General features: G+C 39.1%; 1 protein-coding gene across 10 annotated transcripts in view; it reads left to right on the top strand.

Annotated features, from left to right (window-relative positions):
- The window catches only part of IQCM (IQ motif containing M), a 157,227-nt gene that overhangs the window by 68,699 nt on the left and 61,426 nt on the right, over nt 1-27,102 (top strand). For all 10 annotated transcript variants that reach the window (XM_025185509.2, XM_025185513.2, XM_025185499.2 and 7 more), the window contains one exon: nt 256-390. In XM_025185509.2, coding sequence (XP_025041294.1) covers nt 256-390 — 135 coding nt within the window. The remainder of the gene's footprint in view (nt 1-255; nt 391-27,102) is intronic.

Genomic DNA, 27,102 nt, shown 5'->3' with positions numbered 1-27,102 from the left:
TTCTGTTAGCTAGACTGAAATTGTTTGCTTACTGAGGAGGAAGATTGGCACAGATACTCTCAAATCTTTGAGCTGTGGTAGATTACCTAACATGATTTTAAATTTGCAAATGTAGAAGACTATGCAGACATTTTTATTCTACATAAAATTATTTGACACTTCTTAAACAATACTAAACGTTTCAACTTATACATATTAGACCTAGTAATCTTTTAAAAAATGCTAAAGGAAACTTTATTAAACTTTTTCTTTTAGTTTATGAAACAATGTTTGCCAAGAGGGAGTTTGGGAAAGATATGGATAAAAATGATCTTCAGGCATTTTTCAAAGACTGTGGAAAAGTGCTATCCAGGAAGGAAATAGATAGGATGCTGCATGTGGTCTATCCAGGTATGTGTCTTTTAAAAAATGTTTTCACAAGGGTCAGGAAACATCCTCTGCAATTTTGTAATGGTTTTTGTGTAGCCGTGGGGTCCAACACGCTAGCTGCTAGCCACATGTGACTACAGTATTTGGCTGGATGAGTGTGGCTAGTTGGCTTGAACAGTGTGGTTATTTGGCTAGTTTGCTATATTGTTTCAGAACTGGTTGGACTCCATGGGAGAGGCAGAAGAGGACCTGTTCTTAAAAATAGATCAGACAAAGCCTGCTGTAATTTTTCCTCACGTAGATTTTACAACTTCAAATGAAAATACACTTTGTATAGTTTTTGTTTCAATAACGTAAGATTCTGATTCTTCACCACCTTGTATGGCATTCATGAGACTATAGAGAAGTTTAGTGTGCCCCTGTTTGCTACTCATCCCTACTCTGCACACCAGGGGTACCAGACTTCCACCATCCCCGTTAAGCTCCCTTTTGCACACAACTCTTTACAACCCTGTGCAACAATATGTTATGCCAAACACCCACAACTACTAGTATGTGTGGGTATAAATATAAGCTGACACAGGAGTAGATATAGATGGCAAAAGGTGGCAGACTTAAGTTTGAAGTGCCTGATCTATGGGTGTATGGTAGTTGAGGAAATGGTAAAGTGTGTGATTGTGGACAGAGGACCAGAGGGTTCAACTTTTCATTGCTTTGCATTTTGGGTTTGTCAGATACTGTGCATATAACAACCCTACAGCTTCACAGTGACATTTTTTGTGCATTTATATTATTTAAGAGAGCAAGTCAATGACATTAAATGTCATAAGAGGAAAATAATGTTATGTTGCAGTATAAATAGGTGATAAAAAAAGAATAAAAATACTTCAAAGAAATCAAAACTCCCCTCTCTCTTTTGCATCTTGCTCTTCTGGGGAAGAGAATGAGGCAATGTTAGCACAGCTTATGAATTCTAAGGGAACTCTGGATGCACCCTTAGACACTAAGAGACAGGGAAAGGACAGTTGGCATTTCCAGATTCCTCTGCACAGCAGTACACTTCAATTTTAAATTCATATTGTTTGTGGCCATCCCAGGTTTTCCAGCACATTCAGTAACAGTGGGTAGGTTCTTGGACATTTCTGATAAAATGGCAGTGAAAGATCTGTCAGTGTTTGTAATTAAATTATTAGACTATAGCACCAAAGCATCACTGAGATGGAAGAGATATTGGCCACAAGTTTTGGGTGCAGATAAACTGTACTAGGTATTGCACTCAAAAGACCCTTTGTGGCTCCCTAATTTTGGGGTCAGTAGAGTAATCAAATATTTAGGGACAGTCTGCCACAGTGTGATAAACTCATGTTCAGTTGCATCTCCATTGGTTTGTTAATGGCTTACTACTATCATGGTGACTTTTTTTTAAAGAGATTTTTTCAGCCTGCTGAATTTGTATCCTTGGATAGTAGGTTTTCATATAAGTATCTGACCTAATATTGTCAACAATATTCACTTTTAGTAAATATAATTAATTTCTCATGGAAAATCATGCATTATCTGCCATTTAGGTCACATTCATAAGACAGTCTGAATAAGATCAGGTATTTTTAATCATTTGCTCAGTCTTCATTGCTATGGTAACAAGAGATTTTATAGCGGTGAGACATTTTTAGTCTAATATTCTAGCATTTGGAAAGTATTGCTACTATTCACTATGTTCACAGACATGCCAGCAAAGGTTAATGTTTCTCCACTCATAATTTCACTTATTTAGCAATTCTCAGTCATAGCATAGTTTCAAGTTTGGCTTCACCAGTTTGCTGCCAGGGGATGAAATGGGTATAGAACAGACTTTTTTGTAACGACAAGTTCAAAGTATAAATGAGTAGATCATGAAATACTTTCTGAGATATAGAGAGATGTGTCTAACAACAGGACAACCACAACATTATTTCCATCATGCATGTGTTTTAAATAAATGGCACTTACCTGTAAAGTGTCCTTTTTATTTATAATACAAATATTTATTTTTAAAGAGTAGTTGTAAACAGAATATAATTTCACCAAATGGCCAGGGAGAGACACTGTGACTGAATATTGTGAATTGCTAAGTAACGGCTTTCCTCTGTCCGTGGAAAGACAGCCATACCACCTGATTGCACACGCAGAAGAGGAGTGATATGGCAGTTGTGGGATGGCAGGATAGACTCTTGTGTCATCCTGCTTTTAATATTTCTGTAAATCTATGGGCTAGGCATTGCATCCTGTATGATGGACTGTGTGACCAAATGGTGGAATGGTTGGTCATCATGCCTGCAACCCTCAATGAATGCAGTAAAGAAGAAAAATCTCTCTTTGCTGCTTCTGCTGCCTATCTTCTAGCTACGTTTGTTTGCTGGTATTGCAATCAGAGTTGTACTCTAGATGCCTTCCCGCTACACACTACTTCTGTGCCCATTCTGATTTCCATTTCCTGAAATTGTAGATGTTGTACAGTGCTGTCTTCCTGCCAGTCAATATTCTGCTATCCAGCCTCTCGGCCATTGCCATTTGCTGCTTCTGTGCCCTCCATTTATTACTCATCTCTGACTGCTGCCAGAAATTCATGGATTATATGGGGAGAAAAACAATAACTTTTTAAAAAACATCTCACTTCTCTCTGTCTGGTCCTGTGGCCAGAGAGAAAATATCAAATATTGCTTATATACAAATGCATGGTGTGCCCATATATAGAATATTGCATGCAGATGTGGTTGCCTTATCTAAAAAAAGATATATTGGAATTGGAAAAGGTTCCAAAAAGACAACAAAAATTATTAGGGGGATGGAGTGGCTATTTTATGAAGACAGATTAATAAGACTGGTACTTTTCACCTTAGAAAAGAAATGACTAAGGGGAGAGGGAATGATTGAGGTCTACAAAATCATGTCGGGCATAGACAAAGCAGATAAGGAAGTGTTATTTACTCCTTCTCATAACATAAGAACTATGAGTCACCAAATGAAATGAATAGGCAGCAGATTTAAAACAAACAAAAGGAAGTATTCCTTCACACAACTCTGTCATCCCGTGGAACTCTTTGCCAGAGGATGTTGTAAAGGCTAAGACTATAACAGAGTTTTAAAAAGATAAGTTCATGGAAGATAGGTTAATCAAACACTGGAGATATTCCACAGAGATTTCAACAACCTACACCCCACCATCAACCTCAGCCTGGACCATTCTACACGAGAGATCCACTTCCTGGACACCACCGTACAAATCAACAATGGAAAATTAGACACCACTCTCTACAGAAAACCCACCGACTCATACAGTTACCTACATGCATCCAGCTCCCATCCAGAACACACCACACGATCCATCGTCTATAGCCAAGCCCTTCGATACAACCGCATCTGCTCTAACCCCACTGACAGAGACCAGAAGCTTCAGGATCTCTACCAAACATTTATAAATCTCAACTACCCACCCAGAGAAATAAAAAAGCAAATTGAAAGAGCCAGATGAATACCTAGAAACCATCTACTTCAAGACAGACCCAAGAAAACCAACAATAGAACACCACTTGTCATCACCTACAACCCCCAACTTAAACCTGTCCAACACATTATCAATAAACTACAGCCTATATTGGAACAGGATACCAAACTCAAAGAGGCTCTGGGAGACAGACCCATAGTCTCCTATAGACAACCACCTAACCTCAAGATGATTCTTACCAACCACCACAGGACATACCACACTAATACCAACCCTGGTACCTTCCCTTGCAACAAACCCCGTTGCCAGCTTTGTCCACATATTCATTCTGCTGATACCATTATTGGACCTAACCAAGTGAGTTATAAGATCAAGAACACACATTCCTGCGCATCCAGAAATATAATCTATGCTATCATGTGCCGAAAGTGTCCGTCTGCTATGTACATTGGACAAACATCTCAGACACTTCGCCAAAGGATTAATGCCCACAAAACAGATATCAGACAAGATCACAAAGAGAAAACAGTTTCTTGCCACTTTAACCAGAAAGGACACTCTCTAAATGACTTAGCCACCTGCATTCTGCTACAAAGACCTTTTACATCTGCACTTGAAAGGGAATCCTCTGAACTGACATTCATGTTAAAATTAGACACTTGCCAACAAGGACTTAACAAGTCTTTGAACTTTCTCACCCATTACCAAGACAGTTTCCCCAATTATCACCTGTAATACCATTAACTCACAAACATCCCACTCTCCCTACCTTTAATATCAGCAATTCACAGACACTTACCTTCCTTCCTCCCCCTTCCCACCCCCCCGCATCCCCCTTCTGTTCTGCAATGTGATTTGTCCTTTTCATATTTGTTCATTTTTTTTAATTGTATCCTTTGGTATATATGGTTGTGACTACTTTCTTCCACTATTTGATCTGAGGAAGTGGGTCTGGCCCACGAAAGCTCATCATCTAATAAACCATCTTGTTAGTCTTTAAAGTGCTACATTGTCCTGCATTTTGTCCTAATCTCTGTTTGCCAGAATCTGGTAATGAGTGACAAGGAGAGGGATCACTTGATTCCCTGTTCAGCTCACTCTCTGGGGCACCTTGCATTGGCCACTATCAGAAGACAGAATACTGACCTAGGCTGGCTGGTCTTAAATGACACTGCTCCTTTCACCTCTCTGCTCATACTTCATTTATAATTATTTTTATCTAATGTATATAGCAGCCAAAAGCATGGCAGGTGCTTCTGAGAGCAAATATGAAGAAGACATTATACCTTTCCTGAGCAGTTTACCATCTAATTTTACCTCTAGTATCTATTTTGATTTTTCTTCCAAATCCAACTATCACCACAGCAATGGGGCTTTTGAAAATGTATCGCCTAACTTCAAAAGGCCTGTTCACTCCTCTCCAGTAGCAACTTCCTGTCAGTGCCGTCTTTGGATGTCTTTAAACTAATCATAACCTAGGAGTGAAAGCTTCCATGTCCCACTATATTCCCTGTAGGTGTCTGGTATCCTCATTTAATTACAGCAGTTTTACATAATTTCAAATCTCACTTGTACTTGGAACGGATCTATTTTTTCATTAAAATTAGTTTTTTTTCCTTGTAATAAAAGTATGTACATAAATACAAGCCTAGAACTGGGATATATGCAACAAAATGTTAACTACCTAAAAGTATGCTAAAGTGGTCTTCACAGAAAATTATAGATTGTGTGAAATGAACAGCATATGAATAAGAAATATAATAGAACACTGCATGGCTAGCTCTGTTAATACAAGGATATAGGGCTACTAGATGATGCTTCAGAATCACTACTCCTTAAATAATGAATACAAATAAAAAACAAGACTCCACTGAAAGAGTGTTGGCATTGTTAAAAATAGATGAAGGCACATTCAACAGTACCTACTAAACCAGGGGTGGGTAATAATTTTTTGCCGGGGGCCACTTCGGAAATTTTTGAAGTGGCCCTGGGAAGCACAGGAAGGGACAGAGCATCAAGCGAAAGGGGGGGGGGAGGGCTAAGATATTTCTGGGTTTCCCACCCCCAGATCATAATTGATCTGGGGGTGAGGGAGTGCCTTTGCCCCCACCCCACATTCCCCCTAGATGCCAATGCCCTTGGTGTGGAAGGGGACTTCCCACACTCCCCTACCCCTAGGCCAATTAGGGACTGGGAGCTGGGGAGCACGCAAAGCCTTCTCCCGCCTGCCAGGAGACCACGGTGCTTTGAAGCACCGCGCACTGTTCGCAGGGCAGAGGCAGAGTGGAGAAGGAAGAGCAGAGAAGGTTTCGTGCACTTCCCCAACTCCTGGCCTTAATTGGCCTGGAGGCGAGGGTGCAGCAGGGCCTCCGCGGGCCAGATTGACCCACTCGGTGGGCTGGATCTGGCTTGTGGAGGCCCTTTTGCCCACTCCTGTACTAAACCATTGGCTTGAACTCTGAACCAAAATGAAGTGTGTTGATGTGCAAGGTTTCCTTCTGAAATCTGCTTTTTTTAGGTTCAAGTGCTCCCACTGCAGTCACCTTAAATCAGGGAACCTTGGATCAGGGGCTACTGACCCACAGAAAAATCAGCTGGGGCCACACACAAAAGCAAAAAAACAAAAACAAACAAAAAAATCCATTCCACTCACACACCTAAACCTAGGGGGGCCTAGGCTAGTAGATTTTGTGTACTCCAGCCCTGTGGTGGGGTAGCAAAGGGGGGAAGTGGTAGCACCAGCGTAAATTCCCCAATGCTGGTGTGGGGGGAGGGGGGGAGGGAACGGAGAGTACTGATCTAGGTAAGTTGGGTGCCTCATCTGGCCCTCAGTCCTGAGATTCCCCACCCCTGCCTTAAATGATGTTCAGAAACACCTTGTTTCCTATATCCTAAAGAAAAATAGGTGACAATGGTTTAGTAGTAGCAAACTACTTCATTCTCAGTTATTGAAGAGTTTAAGGGATGGTTAAAAGAGCTGAATGGCATATCTATACCGTGGTCAACCTGGTAGCTTCAAGAAAAAAGCAAATTAAATTTAAAGCTCTCTGGGACCCATTTCTAGATTGCATAAAGCAATAATTATAATATGTCATGACTTTACAGACCAGCCCCAGCTGTCATTTCATTTTGCAATATACTGTAGAGTTTATGTAGTCAGAAAAAGAGTAGCAAAGAAAATATAACACTGTTGCAGTTAATCCAGTATATTTGCTATTTAAATCAGTTTATTTTTGTTTATTGGCTGTACATTGGATTTATTTATAGGAATTATAGCTAGTACCGGTAATTGGTTTTAAAATTACATTTTAAATACTGTTCCAAGGATGCTATAGAGTATATTGTTATAAAAAAATTATTTCACTTGCTTTTCTATAATTTGATACAATGTACATCATCAGTATTTGATCCTGCAAGCACATATGCAGGTGTGCATTTATCTTAAGTGTAGTGGAACTATACATGTGTCTAAGTCCCTTTCATGTATAAGCATCTGGAGGGCCTGGGCCTTGAGTTATTTTAGTCATGGTGTAATTCCTGAAAGAGAGTTTTATCTTTTCAAATACAAGACAGCTAATGTTGCTTGTTTGTGTGGTGTGTGCATAAAGAATGTTAAATGAGATTCTAAAGACTTAGCAACAAAAGTGATGCGAACTATATCACCACTGAAATATATGCTGATGAAGACCCTATATCATACCAGTTTTGAAATATTTTCCTTCTGTAAATATTTATGAAGAGGTACCTATGACTTTGTCTCCAGGTTCGTCTCTAAGTTTGTCTCTTAAGTTAAATTTATATAGAAAACACAGACAAAGCTACATCTGTATTATGAACTAGGGGTATGATTCTTTAGCTATGGAAGATTTTTAGCTCACCGTAATGAACCCCACATTTAGGATCAGAAAAGAGAAGAAACTGTTTAATCAGGCTGTCTCATTATATTCTGCTATGTCCCATCCCATTCCAGAGAGATTAAGCTCACTGTGTCACAGCCAGTTTCATCTGACTGTCTGTATTATCAATACTGTAGCATCATTTTGGGGACCTCAATTTTTAATTTGTTTGATTAGTGGATCAATTCAATAACTAATGTAATTTCATAAAGTGCATTTCTTTAATTTTATAAAATACAGAACAAACTTATTTAAAAGTTATGGCACGACTGTGTGTGCAGTACTGATTTAATTTGAAATAGCTGTAATTGTGCTTGGTATATTTTGTATTTGCAGACTTGATCTAGGAGATTTTCCAAATCACCAACTGTACACGTAGGCTGTCTCTCTTTTATTGCGATGGACAAACATGAAAATGCTTTAACAATGTGCACTTGGTGATTTGTCTCTAGTTTGTTATCATCTGTCTTTAGTCTCATTTTCTCTCCTTGCTATGGCTAGCACCTCTTCATCTGCTGAAATCTCTTGCATGTCAGTACCCAAGTTAAGTAAACAAATTAATTCCTTTTTATTCATAAAAGAAATTTGAAAACAGCAAGTGTTTTCTTGCAATGATATGTATTATGAGAGGCAGAATTATTTCTTAAACTCTATTCATATAGAATGTACTGTTCATGTGATGGCTACAAGGCACAAAAGAGTGAATGCCAAATACTGTATAATGATAAATCCCTCCTTAAGACTTGCTTCTCTAGTGGCATCTACAGAAAACTGGCCAAATAAGAATGGCGAGGCTAAGAAGTGGTTTGCTATAGCTGATATGCACTTGTACACATTTTTAGATAAATATGAAAATTATGTTGGCTCATGTCCCTACACATATACATGTAACTTTACAAATCTGCATGAGTAATTCTACTAGCTTCACTAGGACTACTCAGATATGTAAAGTTACTCACCCACATGCTTATAGTGTTGGGATGGATGATAGTGGAGCAGGCACTGTATTCCCATTTGTGGTCCCAATGCTTATGCAGTGAACACCTAACTTTTGTGTTTGTACTTACTTTTATTCCCAGTTGAAGTTTTTGGAATTTAAGTACAAAGTTAAACACATGATTAGGTGTTGTGCTAACTTAGGCCTGTGTGGACATTGCCACAGCATTCTGTGGTTGCTGCTGCTTCTGTTGACTTGCCTCTTCTTTGTCCCCACTCATAATTTACACCAACACTTCTGCTCTCTTGGATTCCTTCCTTTCCCGTGTTTATTCTCTTAATTTTCAACAGTATCCAGTAGCAGAAAACATAAAAATAGATAGCTCTGTGCTTAAAATAGATGTTTAATAAGAACATAAGAATGGCCATACTGAATCAGACCCGAAGTCCAGTATCCTGTATTCAGTATTGTAATAGTGGTCAATGACAGACAGGAGAACAGGCTTTAAAAGCCAGAGGCAGAGTGACCAGGTGGAGCGTAGTAGACAGAGGGCTGCAGACAGGAGAGTTTCAGAGGGAGAAAAGAGGAAGTGCTACTATGGTTAGAAAGACCTGCATAACCTGTGCCAGCACTGTTTCTGTCTCCTCCACCTGCACCTGTAGCCAGACAGACCATCTTACCATGGATGCTTCTACCCAGATCCTGTTGTGGTTTTGCAGAGACTGTGGCTTGCCAGTCCCACTTACAGAAATCCAGGCTGAGGGGACCATCCAATGTGAAATGTGCCTGCTGTTGGAATCTCTCAGGAACCAGATAGGAGAGCTACAGGAGGAGGTGGCTAGGCTGAGGAGCATCTGTGCCCAGGAGGAACTCCTTGAGAGTATTCATGTGGTGACAGCTAAGGATGAGGAAGTTATCCACCTACAAAAGACTGCTGGTGCACCAGTGTTGGAGGAGGAAATGGCTCAGGGAGGGGGGAGGAGGAGGGACACTGGCAACTGGTTACTTCTGGCAGCAGTGAGTGCTCCACCCCTGTTCCCAAACCTCCCACTGTGGTTCTGGAGAACTGTTATGCTGCTCTGGATATGGGAGATCAGGAATCACCCCCTAAGGCAGAAAAGAAGTCATGTACCCCCAAGGCTGGGAGGTCTGCAGCCGTTAATGTGAAGTGGAAATGTAGAGTAGTACTGGTAGGATACTCTTTTCTGAGGGGAATGGACACACCCATCTGTTGCCCTGACAACAGATCTTGGGAGGTATGCTGCCTGCCAGTAGCCCATATCCAAGATGTAATGGAGGGATTGTCGAGGATTAGCTGAACCCTCTGACAACTACCCTGTGCTACTTTTCCATGTGGGTACAAATGAATACTGTAAGGAGTGACCTTGAGCAGTGAGACGGACCAGACCAAGTCCGGACACCGCTGAGGGCATCTGCTCAGGACAAATTTCTCAAAATCAGGGCTCCTTACAGCCCTTGACTAAAGGCCTTTCCCAAATAGGCCACAAACCAGTCACACCGAGCACTTCAGCTGCCAATCTGGCCAGCAGGAAGCCTCATGAGCAAAACCCCTCATATACCCCAGCTCTCTCTGTGCCACAATCAGCTACGGGCCTAACACACAGGTGAGGGGTTATAGAACCCAATCTTACCTACCCCGAATGGATTCTCCCAGTCCCCAAAAAACAGCCACAGTTCTCAGTCAATTTACACTTTGGATCTTACCCACAAGATCATGTTGGGTCAATCCTTTAGAATCTAAAGGTTTATTAATAAAAGAAATAAAAAGTGGAGAATAAGGTTGTTAAAGAAAATACGTTCCATGCACTAATCACCAAGTTCTTGATGCAGGCTCTGAGCAGAGATGTTATAAACTGCTAACTTAAAAGTATCTGGTGTACATCCTATGTCAGGATGGGTTCACGATTCTTCCCGGCTCTCTGTCCCTCACAAGGCTGCATCTGGGATCAGGAGCTAAATTGAAGACAAGATGGAGGCCACCACATGGTCTTTTATATCCATTCCTGGTGTCTCCCAAGTGGAGCAGGTCACATGGTCAAGTGACCTATCCATGTGTCCCATGTCAGCAGCCCTGGTATTGGCTGGTTTGCAGGTTTACAGATGCATTCCTCAGGTGTGTATTGGGTACCTTGAGAGCCATTGTTCCTGGAGCCTTGCTAATTAGCATAGTCATTGACTGAAGAATTGCTCTTTACAACAGGCAGTCCAGAGCCCATTGCTCTGTCTCAGGCAGAGAACATTCCAAGAATAAGCACAGAGTCCATATTCATAACTCCATACACAGATATCATACACGTACATGAATAGCACACATAGAATCAGTAGACCATAAGCTTTCATTTGACACCTCACGTGGCTCCCTTTGTACAGAGTTTGGGGGCAAACACCCCCCTCATGGGTGCAGCAGTGATCTGGCTGCTCCCCTTAAAGGTCAGTAACGTGACAATGAATACTGCAAGGAGTGACCTTGAGCAGATCAATAGCGACTACAGGGCATTTGAGTACGGGTGAAAGAGTTTGGAGCACAGATGGAGTTATCTTCAGTCCTTCTGGTTAAAGGTAGAGGCCCAGGCGGAGACAGGTGCATGCTGGAAGTGAATGCCTGGCTGCGAAGATAGTGTCATCATGAGGGCTTTGGTGTCCTTGACCCCAGGATGCTGTTCCAAAAAAGGAGGACTGTTATGGGTTCACCTTTTGAGGAAGGGGAAGGGAGTATTTGGATACAGACTAGCTAGTGAGGAGGGCTTTAAACCAGGTTTGATGGGGACAGGTGACCAAAGCCCACAGGTTAGTGAAAAACATGAAGACCTGGGAGATAAGACAGAAATGGGAGGGAGAACGCACTATAACAACAGAGACAAAGGAGGGACCAGGCAGAACTGGAGGGCAAAATCAAATCAGTATCTTACATGCCTATATACAAATGCAATAAATATGGGAAATAAGCAGGAAGAACTTGAAGAGCTAGTAAATAAATACAACTATGACATAGTATCACAGAGACTTGGTGGGCTAATACACACAGTTGGAATATTGGAATAGAAGGGTATATAGCTTGTTCAGTAAGAATAGGCTGGGAAAAAAGGGAGGATGCATTGCCTTGAATATTAAAACTTGGACTGAGGTTGAGATAGACATGAGAGAGACTCGTTGAGTCTCTAGGTTGGGTAAAAAAAAAGGGTGATATCATGCTAGGGGTCTACTACAGACCACCTACCAAGGCAAAAGAGGTGGATGAGGCATTTTAAAAACAATTAACAAAATCATCCAAAGAGCAGGATTTGGTGGTGATGGGGGACTTCAACTATCCAAATATGTTGGGAAACTAATACAGCAGGGCACAGATTATCCAACAAGTTCTTGGACTGCATTAGAGGCAATTTTTTATTTCCAAAAGCTGAAAAAGCTATTCTAGATTTGATTTTAACAAATAGGGAGAACCTGGTTGAAAATTTGAAAGTGGAAGGCAGCTTGGGTGAAAATGATCATGAAATTATAGAGTTTGTGATTCTAAGGAATGGTAAAAAAGAGAATAGCAAAATGAAGACAAATGGATTTCAGGAAGGCAGATTTTAGTAAACTCGGAGAACTGGTATGTAAGGTCACCTGAGGAGCAAGACTAAGAGGAATAACAACTGTAGATAGTTGTACACTTTTTAAAGGGACATTATTAAGGGTCCAAAAGTAAACTATTCCACTGCACAGAAAAGACAGACAGTATGGCAAGAGATCACCTTGGCTTAACCAGCAGATCTTAAATGATCTAAAAATAAAAAAGCTGTATAAAAAGTGGAAACTAGGTCAAATTATAAAAGATGAATTTAAGCAAACAACACAGGTATGCAGGGACAAAATTAGAAAGGCAAAGGCACAAAATGAGCTCAATCTAGCTAGAGACATGAAGGGTAAAAAGAAAACATTCTACAAATATGTTAAAAGCAAGAGGAAGATCATTGCTCAGTGAAGAGGAAAAAAACAATAACCGGAAACTTGGAAATGGCAGAGGTGCTTAATGACTACTTTGTTTGGGTTTTTACCAAAAAGATTGATGGTGACGGGATGCCTAACTTAGTGAATGCTAGTGGAAAGAGTGTAGATTTAAAAGTTAAAATAAAAAAAGAACAAGTTAAAATGACTTAGAAAAGTTAGATGTCTGCAAGTCCCCAGGGCCTGATGAAATGCATCCTAGAATAGTCAAGTATCAGAGGGGTAGCTGTGTTAGTCTGAATTTGCAAAAGTGGTGAGGAGTCCTGTGGCACTTTATAGACTAACTGAAGTGTTGGAGCATAATCATGCATCTGACAAAGTGGGTCTTTGCCCACGAAAGCTTATGCTCCAACACTTCGGTTAGTCTATAAGGTGCCACAGGACTCCTCGCAACTTTTGTAGAATAGTCAAGGAGCTGATAGAGGAGTTATCTGAGCCATTAGTGATCACCTTTGAGAAATCATGGAGGTTGGGAGAGATTCCAGAAGACTGGAAAAGGGGAAATATAGTGCCCATCTATTTAAAAAAAAAAAAAAAAGGAAATAAGAACAACCCAGGAGACTACAGATCAGTCAGCTCAATCTCTGTTCCAGGAAAGATAATGGAGCAAATAATTAAGGAATTCATCTGCAAATATTTGGAAGAAAATAAGGTGCTCAGTAACAGCCAGCATGGATTTATAAAGAACAAATCATGTCAAACCAATCTGATCGCCTTCTTTGATATGAAAACAAGTCTTGTGGATAACGGGGAAGCAATGCATGTGGTACATGTAAACTTTAGTAAAGCATTTGATATGGTCTTGAATGACCTTCTTATCAACTAACTAGGGAAATTCAACCTAGATGGGGTCTACTATAAGTTCGGTGCATAACTAGCTGGATAACCATTCTCAGAGTGTGGCTTTTAATGGTTCACAATCATGCTAGAAAGGCGTAACAAGTGAGGTTCCTCAGGGGTCCATTTTGGAACCAGTTCTGCACAATATCTTTATCAATGATTTAAATATTGGCACAGAGAGTCTGCTTATTAAGTTTGCAGATGATACCAAGCTGGGAGGGGTTGCAAGTGCTTTGGAGGCTAGGGTCATAATTGAAAATAATTTGGACAAACTAGGGAAATGATCTGAAGTAAATAGGATAAAGTTTAATTAGGAAAAATGCACAGTACTCCACTTATGAAGGAACAAACAGTTTCACTCATACAGAATGGGAAGTGACTGTCTAGAAAGAAATACTGCAGAATGAGATCTAGGGGGCATTAACAGGAGTGTTGTGAGCAAGGCACAAGAAGTGTTTCTCCCACTCTCTTCTGCACTGATTAGGCCTCAGTTGGAGTACTGTGTCCAGTTCTGGGCACCACATTTCAGGAAAGATGTGTAGAAACTGGAGAAGGTCCAGAGAATAGCAAAAAAAATTATTTGTGGTCTAGAAAACATGACCTGTGAGGGAATACTGAAAGAACTGGGCTTGTTTAGTTTAGAAAAGAGAAGACCGAAAGGGTACATGATTATAGTTTTCAAGTATCTAAAAGACTGTTTGTTACAAGGGGGAGGAGAAAAATTGTTCTTCTTGACCTCTGAGGATAGGACAAGAAGCAATTGGTTTAAATTTCAGCACGGGACGTTGAGGTTGGACATTAGGAAAAACTGCCTAACTGCCAGTGTATTTAAACGCTGGAATAAATTGGCTAGGGAGGTAGTTTGGTCCTGCCATGAGGGCAGGAGACTGGACTTGATGATCTCCCAAGGTCCCTTTCAGTTCTAGTATTCTATGATTCTGAAGGAATGAATTGAACAGGCAATCAAGTGGCCTACCCCTCTGTCAACCATTCCCAGCTTCTGGAAACAGCTTCTTATGTGGAGTCTAGAGATACCACCCCATACCATTGTGGCTAATATAAAGAGGAAAATAAAAGTAAGTGTTAAAAATATGATGTAGAACTAAAAAGGGGAAATAAATAAAGTGTTTAATAAGCATATAATGCTCATTATTCCTGATTGAGGCCCTTATATGCTACAGTAATACATGTAATAAGCAATAGAACAATGTTAAATAGACTAGAAATAGGTCAAAATATAAAAAGGAGGGGAAAGAGTTGAGCAAAAGTTTAGAAATTAATAAGCAACTTTTATAACGCTAATAAGAAGATATTTTAAAAAGTGCTGAATATATCCTTATGTATAATATAAAAACATGGGACTCTGTCTCTCTGACAGACCAGGCTGTGTCTAGGCACTGCTGAGGGTGTCAGCTTATGGTGAATTGCTCAAAACCAAGGCTACTTACAGCCCTCTACTGGAGACCTTTCCCAAATAGGCCACAAACCAGTCACACAGAGCGCTTCAGCTGCCAATCTGGCCAGTAGGAAGCTTCACGAGCAAAACCCCTTAGACGCTGCAGCTTTCCCTGTGCCACAATCAGACCCGGACCTTACACACAGGTGAAAGGTTATAAAACCCGATCTCACCAACTCTGAACAGATCCTCCCTGTCCCAAAGAACCAGCGACAGTCCCAGGCCAAATTACACTTTGGATCTTACCCACAAGAGCACAGCTAGGCCAATCCTTTAGAATCTAAAATCTAAAGGTTTATTAATAAACGAAAGAAAAGGTTGAGAGTCAGATTAAGGGGAATACATTACATACATCAATCACCAAGTTCTTGATGCAGGCTCTGAGCAGAGATGTTCCAAACTGCTAGTTTAAAAGTCTCTGGTGTACATCCTACACTAGGACGGGTCAGCAATCCTTCCCGGCTCTCTGTCCCTAGCAAGGATGCATCTGGAATCAGGAGCAAGATTGAAGACAAGATGGAGGTGCCCTCATGGGATTTTTATATTCCTGGTACCTCCCAAACTGGAGCTGGTCACATGATCAAGTGACCTGTGTTTCACATGCAAGTAGCCATGAGGCACTGGCTGGTTTGCAGACTTCCAGATGCATTCCTCAGGTGTGTATTGGCCATTCTGAGAGCTATTGTCCATGTAGCAGTGCTACTTAGCACAGCCATTTACTGAACAATCCTTCCTCACAATAGGTGATCCAGGCACATTGCTCCCTCCCAGAACATTTAAAATACAAGAATAGAGCCCATATTCATAACTCCACATACAAAATGTATAGAAGTACACGAGTATCATACATAGAATCAGTGCAGCATAATACTTCATTTGACACCTCAAATGGCCCGCTTTGTACAGAATTTGGGGCAAACACCCCTCCAAGAGTATACCACCTCCACGGGTGTACCAGTGATCTGTCTGCTCACTTTAAAATCCAATAATGTGACACCCTCCAGCTAACTCTCACATGAGACATTTGATACATATGGAACTGCTCACTTATATAAATGTACCTGTGGAAATGTTTGCAGGATCAAATGACACTCATGGTTTTTGAACATTCTCACTGCACACAGATTACGTAGTCCTTCTGCCTCCTCCATCTTATTTGTTATGCTCACTTGTTATAGCTTGTCTTCAACTAAATTGTAAGCTCTTTAAGGCAGGGGCTGTATCTTTTTATGTTCTTGCTAGAGCCTAGTATAATGGGGACTTAGGAGAGTGATTTGCAGTAAGAATAATAATAATAATAAATAAAAAGAATAAATGTAGCAATTGAAAATCCAAACTTGGAGATTATGGCAATATTAAAAGGTTCAAGAATTCTGGAGTCAAATATCAAGGAGATATAGGGGAAATATATTAAATGTGCACAATTTATTACAGCCACAAAGGCGTCCTTTACATGATTTATCTTAGCTTCCTCTACAGAAGTACAAGAAAAGATTTATCAGTGCAGCATTCTCCATTGCAAGACTATGTATTATGTGTCATAGACACAAAGAATTGCTGCCAACTCCAAAGGAATAGATCATTTCGATTGACATGTCTCATAATCCTAGAAAAAAAATAATAGAGATTCCCCTGACACAATTGGAAAAAATACAAAATCTATACTTGGTCAATTCCTATGATTCAAATGCAGTCAGTTCACTATCTATTTTGAAATTCACTTTTTGGTTACTATTGCATCTCAGACAAACTGGCTTGTGACATTGGCAATAACAAACACAATTTCTGCATCAAAAACTTTTATAACAAATATCATGCTTATTGGAACTTGTGTCCTCCTGCGGAATAGATGTGCAAGTTTTTTTTATTATTACTTTGCAATTTGTGCTGAGAGTGACATACTTGTGCAAAATGTTTTCCTTTTACTGCATGTGTGACCCTGCACTCCTTGTGATGGATGCCTTTCTATCATGCTGTGGTTGTTTGTTTGCAGGAAGTGTGGTGATAGTCTTTGACAATAGGTGAAGGATAAAGTCCAAAATGTTACCTCTTCCCTGTAGCTCAAAAGAATATCTGGCAAATCTCTGGCCTCTGTGTGTCTTGGTGGAGAGGTAAATAAATCCAGATATAAATAGAAATAATTGATCAAAATAAAGATATATAAATACAAAACTGAATTTATTATTATTTTCTCTTAAATCAGTAGTTTGAGCCAACCCATTTTCTATAGATTTTTGAGGCTTGGATAGCCTCTTAAATTTACAGAACATATTGTATTAAGTAGATTGGGTTTTGAAAACCAGATCTAATATTCATTCTTCTAGAGAGTGACAAAAAAATTCCAATTTTTGGATCTGGAATCCAGTCATTTGGGTTTCCTGGACATTTTCCTCACATACATGTGCAAGTACAGAGAACAGAAAAACGGATGGGTTTCATAAAATACACCTAATTTTTCTCAGAAAGGATTATATGAGTGGTGAGAGAGATTCTGTATCAGAAATATATTTTCTTAAAAAGGGATTCAATTTTTCTTGTTTTGTCTTGTGAATCTTCAAGTTGAGTGATTGTAGACAGATCATTCATGTACTGTGTTGAAGCTGGAAAATCAGAAATATTTATTGAGAGAACTTCAAGAAGTAGAGTGAAAGAACATGATAGTGATGTTAACATAGGATCAGTCCTGCTCTTATTGAAGTCAGTTGAACTTACCAATGTCATCGGTGAGAACAGGATCACAGTTCTGGTCAAGAGGCTGAGACACTGGAATACCTATTGCACTGTTTCCCCCCTTTGATTTTGTAATACTTATGTGGCACATGCACATCTGTCATTACCATATACTTTGACCTTGATATCCTGGTACTCTCCTATCACTGAAATGTACTTTCCACAAATATGTATTTACTGGAATTATATACATAACAGAGGAAGAGGGGGGAACCAGAAAATGCAGATGAAATAATTGGCATATATTACCTGAACTAACCTAACCATAACCTGAATCTCCTCTTCAACTGTTTTTGTAAATGCTTGTCATCCAATCCCTCCAAACACCCTTGTAGTTGTAATTCTAGATCTAATTCCAGATGAGAACATGGTTTTCCCTCGTCTTCACTGATTCCAGCATATCTGAAATTTAACAAGAAGTTTCCTCTTGAAAATATAGCCCCATGTGGTAGCAAACTTTTCATAATAGCTGATCTCATGAAATCTCCTTTTTTCATGAAGATAGAAATCTTGGGAGAGCCATTGATGTCGCAGATTTTTTTTCCATTTTGGGAAAAAGTTTATAGGAACTACTTGCAAGATTTTGGTGCTCATTCAACTTTAAGCCAAACTTTAGGCCAAATGCTGGCTGCTTCTCACACCGGCTGTATATATGCCGGCTACGCATTCAACTAATCTGCAATGTAATTAAATATAATGAATTGTTATAGTGCTTCTGGTTGGCTGTAATTCCTGTATACTATTAACTTAACCTAAACAAACTATAGATGTTTACATAAACCTTCGCTAGGCAAAGTGTGTTGTAGTGAATTTAACAAAAAAGTTGTGATAGTATTTTTAGAGTAATATATTTCTCTGTCGTCTTTGGAAATTCACTTAACCTCTTATTCTTTTGCTAGCCTTGCCGCTAAAAGAAGATATTTGCTAAAAAAAATTAGCTACAGATTGGACCTCCCTGGTCCAGAACCCTCGGGACCTGACTGGTTCCTGATAAGCGATTTTGCTAGACCAGGGACCCCTGCCACTGACCCTTCTGACCCAGCCACTGGCCTCCCAGCCAGCTTCCCATCTCCTGCTGACCCTACTGGGTAGCCATCTCTGTGGGCAGCCTGTTGTTGAGCTCAGGCTCCCTGGGGCTCTGGGCAGCCGCGTGAGCTGGGGCTACCTGAGCAGCAGCGATCACCATTCTGGGGTTCCGTGAACAGCCCAGCATGTCGTGCACCAGGGCTCCCTGGGCAATCGCGCATGTGCTGCACACCAGTGCTCCCAGCCCCTCTGGGCAGTCACATGCTGGGTCTCCCAACTCTTCTCGGCAGCTCCACTGCTGGCTCCATAGGGATCCTTGCCATTGGCCTTCCGCTGGGACTTTCTGGTCCTGCAACCTCCATGATGGACCATGGATGTTGCCAGACAAAAGAATCCCAGTTAAGAGAGTTTCAACCTGTACTATTTCTAAAGCACATTCAAAACAAGATATTATATAAATACGAAATTATTGAGATTATCCTATATAACACCTGAAAGATAGTTAGCCTTATACGTTAACAATATAAATGTTGCTGAATGCCATGGGTTATGTTTATTTTTAAAATGAATTTGAATACAAAAATGTATTTAAATAAAGTTGTAGTATAAACTAGCATAATGGCTTGATCTTGCTCTCAATGATGTCAATGGCAAGGCTCCATTGACTTTAATGGTGCAGGATCAAATGCTGAAACAGGAAATTCAAAGTTAATGTTCATATGCCATCCACACCTCTTGGGTGAGCTTAGATTATTTTTATAGATATGAGAGATTAGGCTGTATATCAGCTGTAACTTTTGGATTTCTGGTAATTTGTGTTGGTTTGTGTCCTATCCTGAATGTGATTTAAACATTTTTTTTTTATTATTTAATATTGGATAATTCTCTAGAGGACTCTTCAAAACAGCTAATGTTCCCTTTGGCACTGAAATCCACTTACCTTAACTGACTTCTGTTATACTTCAACCTGGTTCTCACAGTCACAATGCTAATATTCATTTTAGTGTCCCAATAGGCTCTTAGTATTCATCAAATATTTGATTTACATTTTCTAATAAGCCTTATGGAATGCAGGCACATGAAACCCATACCCTGCCATGATTCTTACTATAGTCTCTTTCATTAACACTGTGGATTATTTCTCTAAAATAATTAAAATCCGTAATTGAATACACTAGGATAATTTTGGAAAATTAGTTTAATTATTCCAATACTTGTATTTGGAAAGATCACATCATTTATAATAACCGAATGAATAAATGTGACTTGCACCCCCCGCCACATCACTCGGTTGATATTTATCATTTGATAAGAGATATGTACTAATATTTTCAAATGTATGTCTTGGTTGAACATCACAGACACCATTTAGGTATTGTTTAATGCAAGATTCTAATGATAAAAATATAGGATTAATTTTTCTGTTCAGAATTAGTTTAATAACCAATTGCTGTATCATTTACTTGCAAGTACCTATTGATATACTCTGTTCTCCCAACCCCCTCATCTATGAATTAATAACAAACAAATAACTTCTTAACTAATGCACTTGAGAGATTATTAGCCAAGGTAAAAATATTTATTCATGTAGGTAACAGATGAAGTACATATTCCGTTTTCAGGGCTGTCTACTGTTCAAAAATCACAATTCCTAGGCAGAAATGAGAGAGTGCAGAGTCACTGAATGATGAACTGAAAGGGTAATATCTCCTGGCATTTCTGGAGATGTGGAAGTCCCAAAATACATCAATTCTGCTGAAGTGTTGCTGTTCAGGAGACTCCACAGTCCAACAAAGGTTCATTAACGAGTGCCTCTGCTAGAGCACTAAGGTTTCTGATTCACCAGCCATAATCCACTGCACAACACTTTGCAGCTGCTACTATAGTAGACTGAGTTGCAGAACTGAGTGACATTTTGACATTGTAACATAGGTTGAAAAACTGTTAAACTGTGCAGTGGTTTAAAAAAAAAAAGCTGAGACACTAAATGAGTTCCACCTAGTAAAAGACCTAAAAGGCAATAAAAAAGGCAGAGGATTTTAATGCCTATTGTGCTTAGTCTTCACTACAAAGATTAATTGTGACCAAATACTCAACACAATTAATATTAACAACAAAGAGGCAGGAACACAAGTTAAAGACTATTTAGATAGGGTAGAAGTATTCAAGTTGACAAGTTCTGCTAAAATTCATCTTAGAGCACCAAAGGAAGTAGCTGAACCATTAGGGTATGTCTACGCTTGCACCCTCGTTCGAATTAGGGATGCAAATGCAGGCATTCAAAATTGCTAATGAAGCGGGTATTTAAATGTCCCGCGCTTCATTAGCATGATCTCGCCAGCGTGCTAGTTCAAATCACAGCTGATTCGAACCAGGAAGTGCCTGCCAGGACGCAGTAGTTCAAACCAATGTCCTTGGTTTGAACTAACGTTACTCCTCATTTTTGAGGAGGGCTTTGGTTCAAACTACCGCGTCCTGGTGTGCACTTCCTGGTTCGAATCAGCTGTGATTCGAACTAGCATGCCAGCGAGATCATGCTAATGAAGTGCGGGATATTTAAATCCCTGCTTCATTAGCAATTTCAAATACCTGCATTTGCATCCCTAGTTCGAAGTAGGGTGCAAGAGTAGACATACCCCTAGAGTTTATCTTTGAGATATCTTGGTGTATGGTGAAGGATAGGAAAAGAGCATACATAAAACCTATCTCTGAATGGGACGAAAGAGGGCTGTAAGGATTATAGAACATTCAGCAGCCTCACTTTAACTGGAAATAATTAATTGTTGAATTTGTAAGCCTCTAGATGTAATAGGAATATATATGTTAGCCAACAATGATTTATCATGAACAAATCTTGCCAAAAAAATTTTTCTGACAGTGTAACTGACCTGATGGATGAGAGGGAAATGAAATGATAGCAGAGACATTATATTCCTTGATTTTTAGTAAGGATTTTGACCATTCCTCATGAGATTCTCATAAGCAAACTACTGCAGTACTGTCTTGTTAAAATTAATATAATGTGGACACATGATGTGTCTGAAATATCATATTTAAAGAATAGTTATCCATGTTTTGCTATCCAGCTAGGAAGACATATTTAGTAGGGTCCTGCATTGGTCTTTTGTGATTCCAGTACTAGTCATTATTTCAATTAATGACTTGGATAATGAACCCGAGAGTATGCTTGTAAAAACTGATATGAAACCAAGCTAGGAAGAGTTGCTATCACTTTGGAGGGCAGGATTAGAACTTAAAATCACTGTGACATATTGGAGAATTGGTCTGAAATTAATAAAGAACAATTGATAAAGACAAGTGCCAAGTACTACACTTACGTAGGAAGAATTCAATGGAGCTAAATAATGGAGTATAATTGACATGGCAATAGCACTGCTGGAAAGGTTCTGGGGCTACAGGGGATCATAAACTGAATGAGTCAACAATGTGATGCAGCTATAAAAAAGCTGTTAATACACCCAGAATAATATGAGTGTTTATATGCAAGAAACTGGAGGTAACTGTCTTGTTACACTTAGCATTTAGCTGGAGTACTGTGTCCAGTTCTGAGCACCACTCTTTGATAAATTGGAGAGCGTTTAGAAAAGAGAAAAAGTGATAAAAGATTTAGAAAACCTGACCTATGAAGAAAAGTTGAAAGAAGCAGATATATTTAGTCTCAAGGAAAAAAAGACTAAAGAGAACCTGGTGTGTTAAGGATTATTATAAAGACAGCAATCCATTATTCTCTGTGTCCAGTGAAGGGAGGATGAAAAGTAATGGGTTTAATCTGCAGCAAGGGGGATTTAGATTAGAAATGGGGGGAAACTTCCTATCTATTAGAATAGGATAGGATAAGCAGTGTAATGGGTCACCAAGGAAGGCTGTAGAGTCCCCATATTTGGAGGTTTTTAAAGAACCGGTTATACAAATACCACTCAGTAATGATGCAGGTATACTTAGTCCTGCCTCAGTATAGAAAGCTGGACTAGAATATTCTCAGGGTACCTGCCATCCCTACATTTCTATGGTTTGCTATTCTATGATGATTACACTAAGATGTAACAGAAATTGGAAAAGGTGAAAGAAAAACCCTCAGATGTATTATTTGGCAGTGGAGGGCAGAAACAATGTGGTGAAGTAATGGAAAAAAATCAGTACAAGAACAAAAGCAAGGGAAACAAAATAGGCTATTTTTAAAAAATAATTCAGTGAAGGTCAGGCCTCCAACTAATGTAAATTACTATAAGCTTAATAACTGAGTTGGAGCTATGGCAATTTTAATTAACTGAGGAACTGACCCAGAGAGCTAATATACTGAAATGTTACCAAAGAATACCAAATTCTGCTGTGTTATACCCACATGCTATATTTTATATTATTATAAATGTTTGTATGTGCACATGAATAAAATATCTAATTATATCTGTATACAATTCCAAATGTCTGGATTCTTGGGGTGAGCACAAAGCTATGATGCTTAAAAATAGAGGAACTTGTACCAAGGCTGCCTGTACCTGCCAGTCTGGGCCTAATAAGTGTTTCTCATAGAGGCTCTCTCTCAACTGGAAAGTTTTGGTTTTGATTTTTCTGAAATGAAGAAGAAAAGGGCTTGTGCTGAGAGAATGGGATGAATATTAAGAGATAATTTTGGGGGATTTCCCTCTATTCTTCTCTCCAAATGAACAAATTAAGCAGCCATGTTAGACAATTAAATATTCCTGCTTTCACAAGGCCTGATTCTGCAGTCATTTACCAACACTGAATAGCATTCACAAGAGGCCTTACTGAGTTAATGAAGCTTTTCATGTAAGTAAATTACTGCATCATGTAAGGGTTGGAGAACTGGGCCTAAAGGCAGTTGAAATCATGCATCACCCTGTTTTTCCTCAGAGAACGACTGGAAGGCTATCAGGTAGAGCTCTGTTATATACTCAAAGCAGAATATGGCTCTTATTAGGACATGCCCTTTAGCAGCATCTTCTCTGATTCTGTTATATCAAAAAGGAGAGTACCAAGTAACCTTCTAGTACTTTCCCAGTTTATTCTCCGAGAGAATCACAACAGTGCTAAAGTGCATAATGTAACCATAATATTAATCTGACTATTGCATGCAGCACCCAATTCTGCTCCCACTGAAATAACTGGGAGGAAAAAACTTTCATATTAGCTTTAATGAGGATCAGAATCATATAAGCCTTGGGTTTGATAATTTTTTTTAGCATCATGCTTTTTAGTTAGTTTTCTTTTAAGTTACTGCCTGCAGAGTGTACAGCTGTGAATTTAGATAATAAATAAGGATCATTTCTATGAAGAAACCTTTGGCGGTATTTTTTGCTTTGCAGAGGTGAGCTGTTACTCATCTGCCATCAATATGTAATCAGGTAGATTTTAAATATTACTGTGTGTTTCTAGTTTTACTGTATGTTTGATTAGTTAATACATATGTGTTCAGTGTATTTTCCAAGCCAAGCAATATTGGCATTACTAAGAAGAAACTAATGTAAACAGAGTTACTCTAAAAGGTTTTTTAATGAAAATATTAAAGATGTTATGGAAAACTGACAGAAGACCAAGTTTCATTACCAGAAATATTATCAAAACATTAGTGACATGTAGGTACACATAATTTCCAAGTCTCTTTATTCTTAGGGATGTATTCATTGCTGGTGAAATTGAAGGCAGTAGAGCTGCATTCACGAATGCTAAGGATAGATTTGTGTCAAATTCTGGCTTCAAAACCATACAAGCAAACATGGACAAGATTCAGAATCCTAAATTTCATACTTAAGGACCTACCTAATTCTCCAAAATCCTCAGTACCTGATCAAGGCGTTTATTCAAATAATGAAATATTTCAGAGCAAAAAGCACCCAGAAAAATCTCCCCAAACAACAACAAAAAGATCTAGAAGAAAATCATAACTAAATGTGATGAGTGAAAGAAAACACTAAGCAGTATAAACAGAAGTGGTTTGGATGGACCAAATTTGGCTTGTTTGAGTAGAAAATTGTGAAGGTATGTCCTGGCTCACAATCATGGATTCAGCCAGAAATCCTAAGAGCTCTGTCTTAAGTAGGATGTGTCTTAGGTAGGATGGTCATTGGTAAAAAGGCAATGCCACAGATGCATCTCAGGAAATACTTTCTAATTAAGTGGAGAACACAGCAATGGATATCACCAGCGTAATTTCTCTGTAAATTTCCTATTTTTTTTGTAATGTGTACAAACAGGACTTAGGCACGTGCACTTAGAAATGAGCTTTATGTCCGCTTCTGGTTTGAAAAAGAAACTAAATGGGAACTGCTAGGATCTAGAGTTCCAGCTGGGCCACCTATCAGATAAGGACTAGCATTACAAACATATTTCTATTTAGCCTAAAGTTGCTATTGTACAGAATTATCAGATTCCACAGTGGGTTAATGATAGATGTCTCTTGAGATCACTTGATTCTCTGTGGATAGCTGCATGCAGAATACCTGAATTAACACATTTCACTTTGGGACTGCAATAAATTATATGTATAATCTATGTTGATATGATGTGTGTGACTGTTAGCTAATTTTTCAGAAACATATCTTCACTGGTGCATAGCCTTATACTGTATATTGCTAAAGGCTTCATATAAGACAATTGTTGCTCTATACCACTTTCTTGAGGATATACTAAATTTTCAGTGGAAAATTAATATTGATGACAGAAAACCCTTTTAAATTAAGATGGTGAATACATTAACATAACTATAAGGCTGATGGAGAATTCAAGTACTCAGAAAGTAGCAAAAATAGTTATAGGCTCCGAGTGGTTAGCAGATGGCCACTGCTACCTGAAAGACATGAGTTGGGAAATATTCAGTTGAGTGACTGTGTGTGATCCAGTGGATAGGGATGCTTGAGTTTTATTTCCAGCTCTGTCATTGCCCTGCAGTATAGCATGTGTAGGTCACTTAATATCTCTGTTTCTCATCCAATCCTCTTATGCTTTATGAAATGGACTTATGGACACAAATATGCATATCTCAAAGATGCTTTGGACAAATTGCCTCATGTAACCTATCAATCTTAACATGATCATCCACTGGGTCTGCATGTCTTATTTTGGTATATGTATCATTCTTGTGTGTAAAGGTAGATATATGGAGTATGGAATGGTTTATGGTTTTAAAAGTGCAAATGCAGACCATTTGGGATGTTTCCCTCAAGGTCTGGTGACCTGTAAACAGCCTTCTTTGTCCTTTTAGTCTTAGTAGTAGGTGGTCCCAGGAAGTCGTGACCTCCCTCCTCCCCCAACTGGTAAGGGCTGACAAAGTAGTTAGCCATGTAAGGATGGAATGTAGAAGCAGAATTCCCGCCCAAAGTGGAATCTATAAAACCATAGGAAGCTCGCAGTTTTCTCTTTGGCTGGTGTGACATACCCAAGAAGATAACTGAAGACCCCATCAAAAAGGAGACTACCCTGGTTTTCTAATAAGAAAAGTTTTAATGGGAAGTTGCACTGAGGTTTTAGTGTTAGAATTATCTAAGCATTTTCTGTTGTTTTAAATTTGTAATCTATTTTGCTCTGCCTGTTCTCACTTACAACCACTCTGTTATCTCACAATTATTTTGAGTAATATGGATATTTGTTTCCTTTACTCATTTAATATGGCACTGGGGGACTTGGTTTGCAGGACAGCAATTGTGTATACATGATAATTCTTCACACCTGCAGGCCTGGTTTTGTGTTTCAGACTGAATATTCACTAAATATTATGCATTTAAAATATGGAAAAATGAATTAAATATAAACATTAGCACTGTTTTTATGTTTATAATCACATGTGGGGGATTGAAAAGTAATGAGGAACACAGCTGAATAGTATGTTGGCATAAGAACTCTTGGCTTATAGCTCTTCTTTTATTCTTTCTTCGTTAGCTTAATAGCATATTTTGTTTCCAGAAAACCTTCCTTTGATGACACATAAAATCAAAGCCTTTTTGATAAATCATATTTAGCTCTCGTTGATATGATTTAAGCAAGTGAATTCAAATCCTATTGAAGTCACACAGAGTTGGTATGCAGTGGACAGGCTAACTAATAAAGACTCTTCCCATTGTTCCCTGCCTTCTTGACTTCTCATAGCTCTTTGTTTTATTCTCATCCAGTGTCTGGGGAGACTGTTTGAAGACAATTTTGGTTTGTAGCTCATGTCAAAATTTTCTAAGTTATTCCTTTTGCCTCCACAGTCCTGGCATTAAGGTTGCTATTTTGGTTACAGTGGGTGTTCCTGCTTCAAGTGATTTTGCATATTTTGCAAAAACTAATTTTTATAGATGTTTTTAATTTTGGATGGAAATAAGTTGATTTAATGGCTGAG

This window comes from Pelodiscus sinensis, chromosome 5 (assembly GCF_049634645.1).
Source record: "Pelodiscus sinensis isolate JC-2024 chromosome 5, ASM4963464v1, whole genome shotgun sequence".
In the NCBI taxonomy this organism is placed as follows: domain Eukaryota; kingdom Metazoa; phylum Chordata; order Testudines; family Trionychidae; genus Pelodiscus; species Pelodiscus sinensis.
The sequence above is the reverse complement of the archived record's forward strand: the minus strand, read 5'-3'. Positions and strand labels throughout refer to the sequence as shown.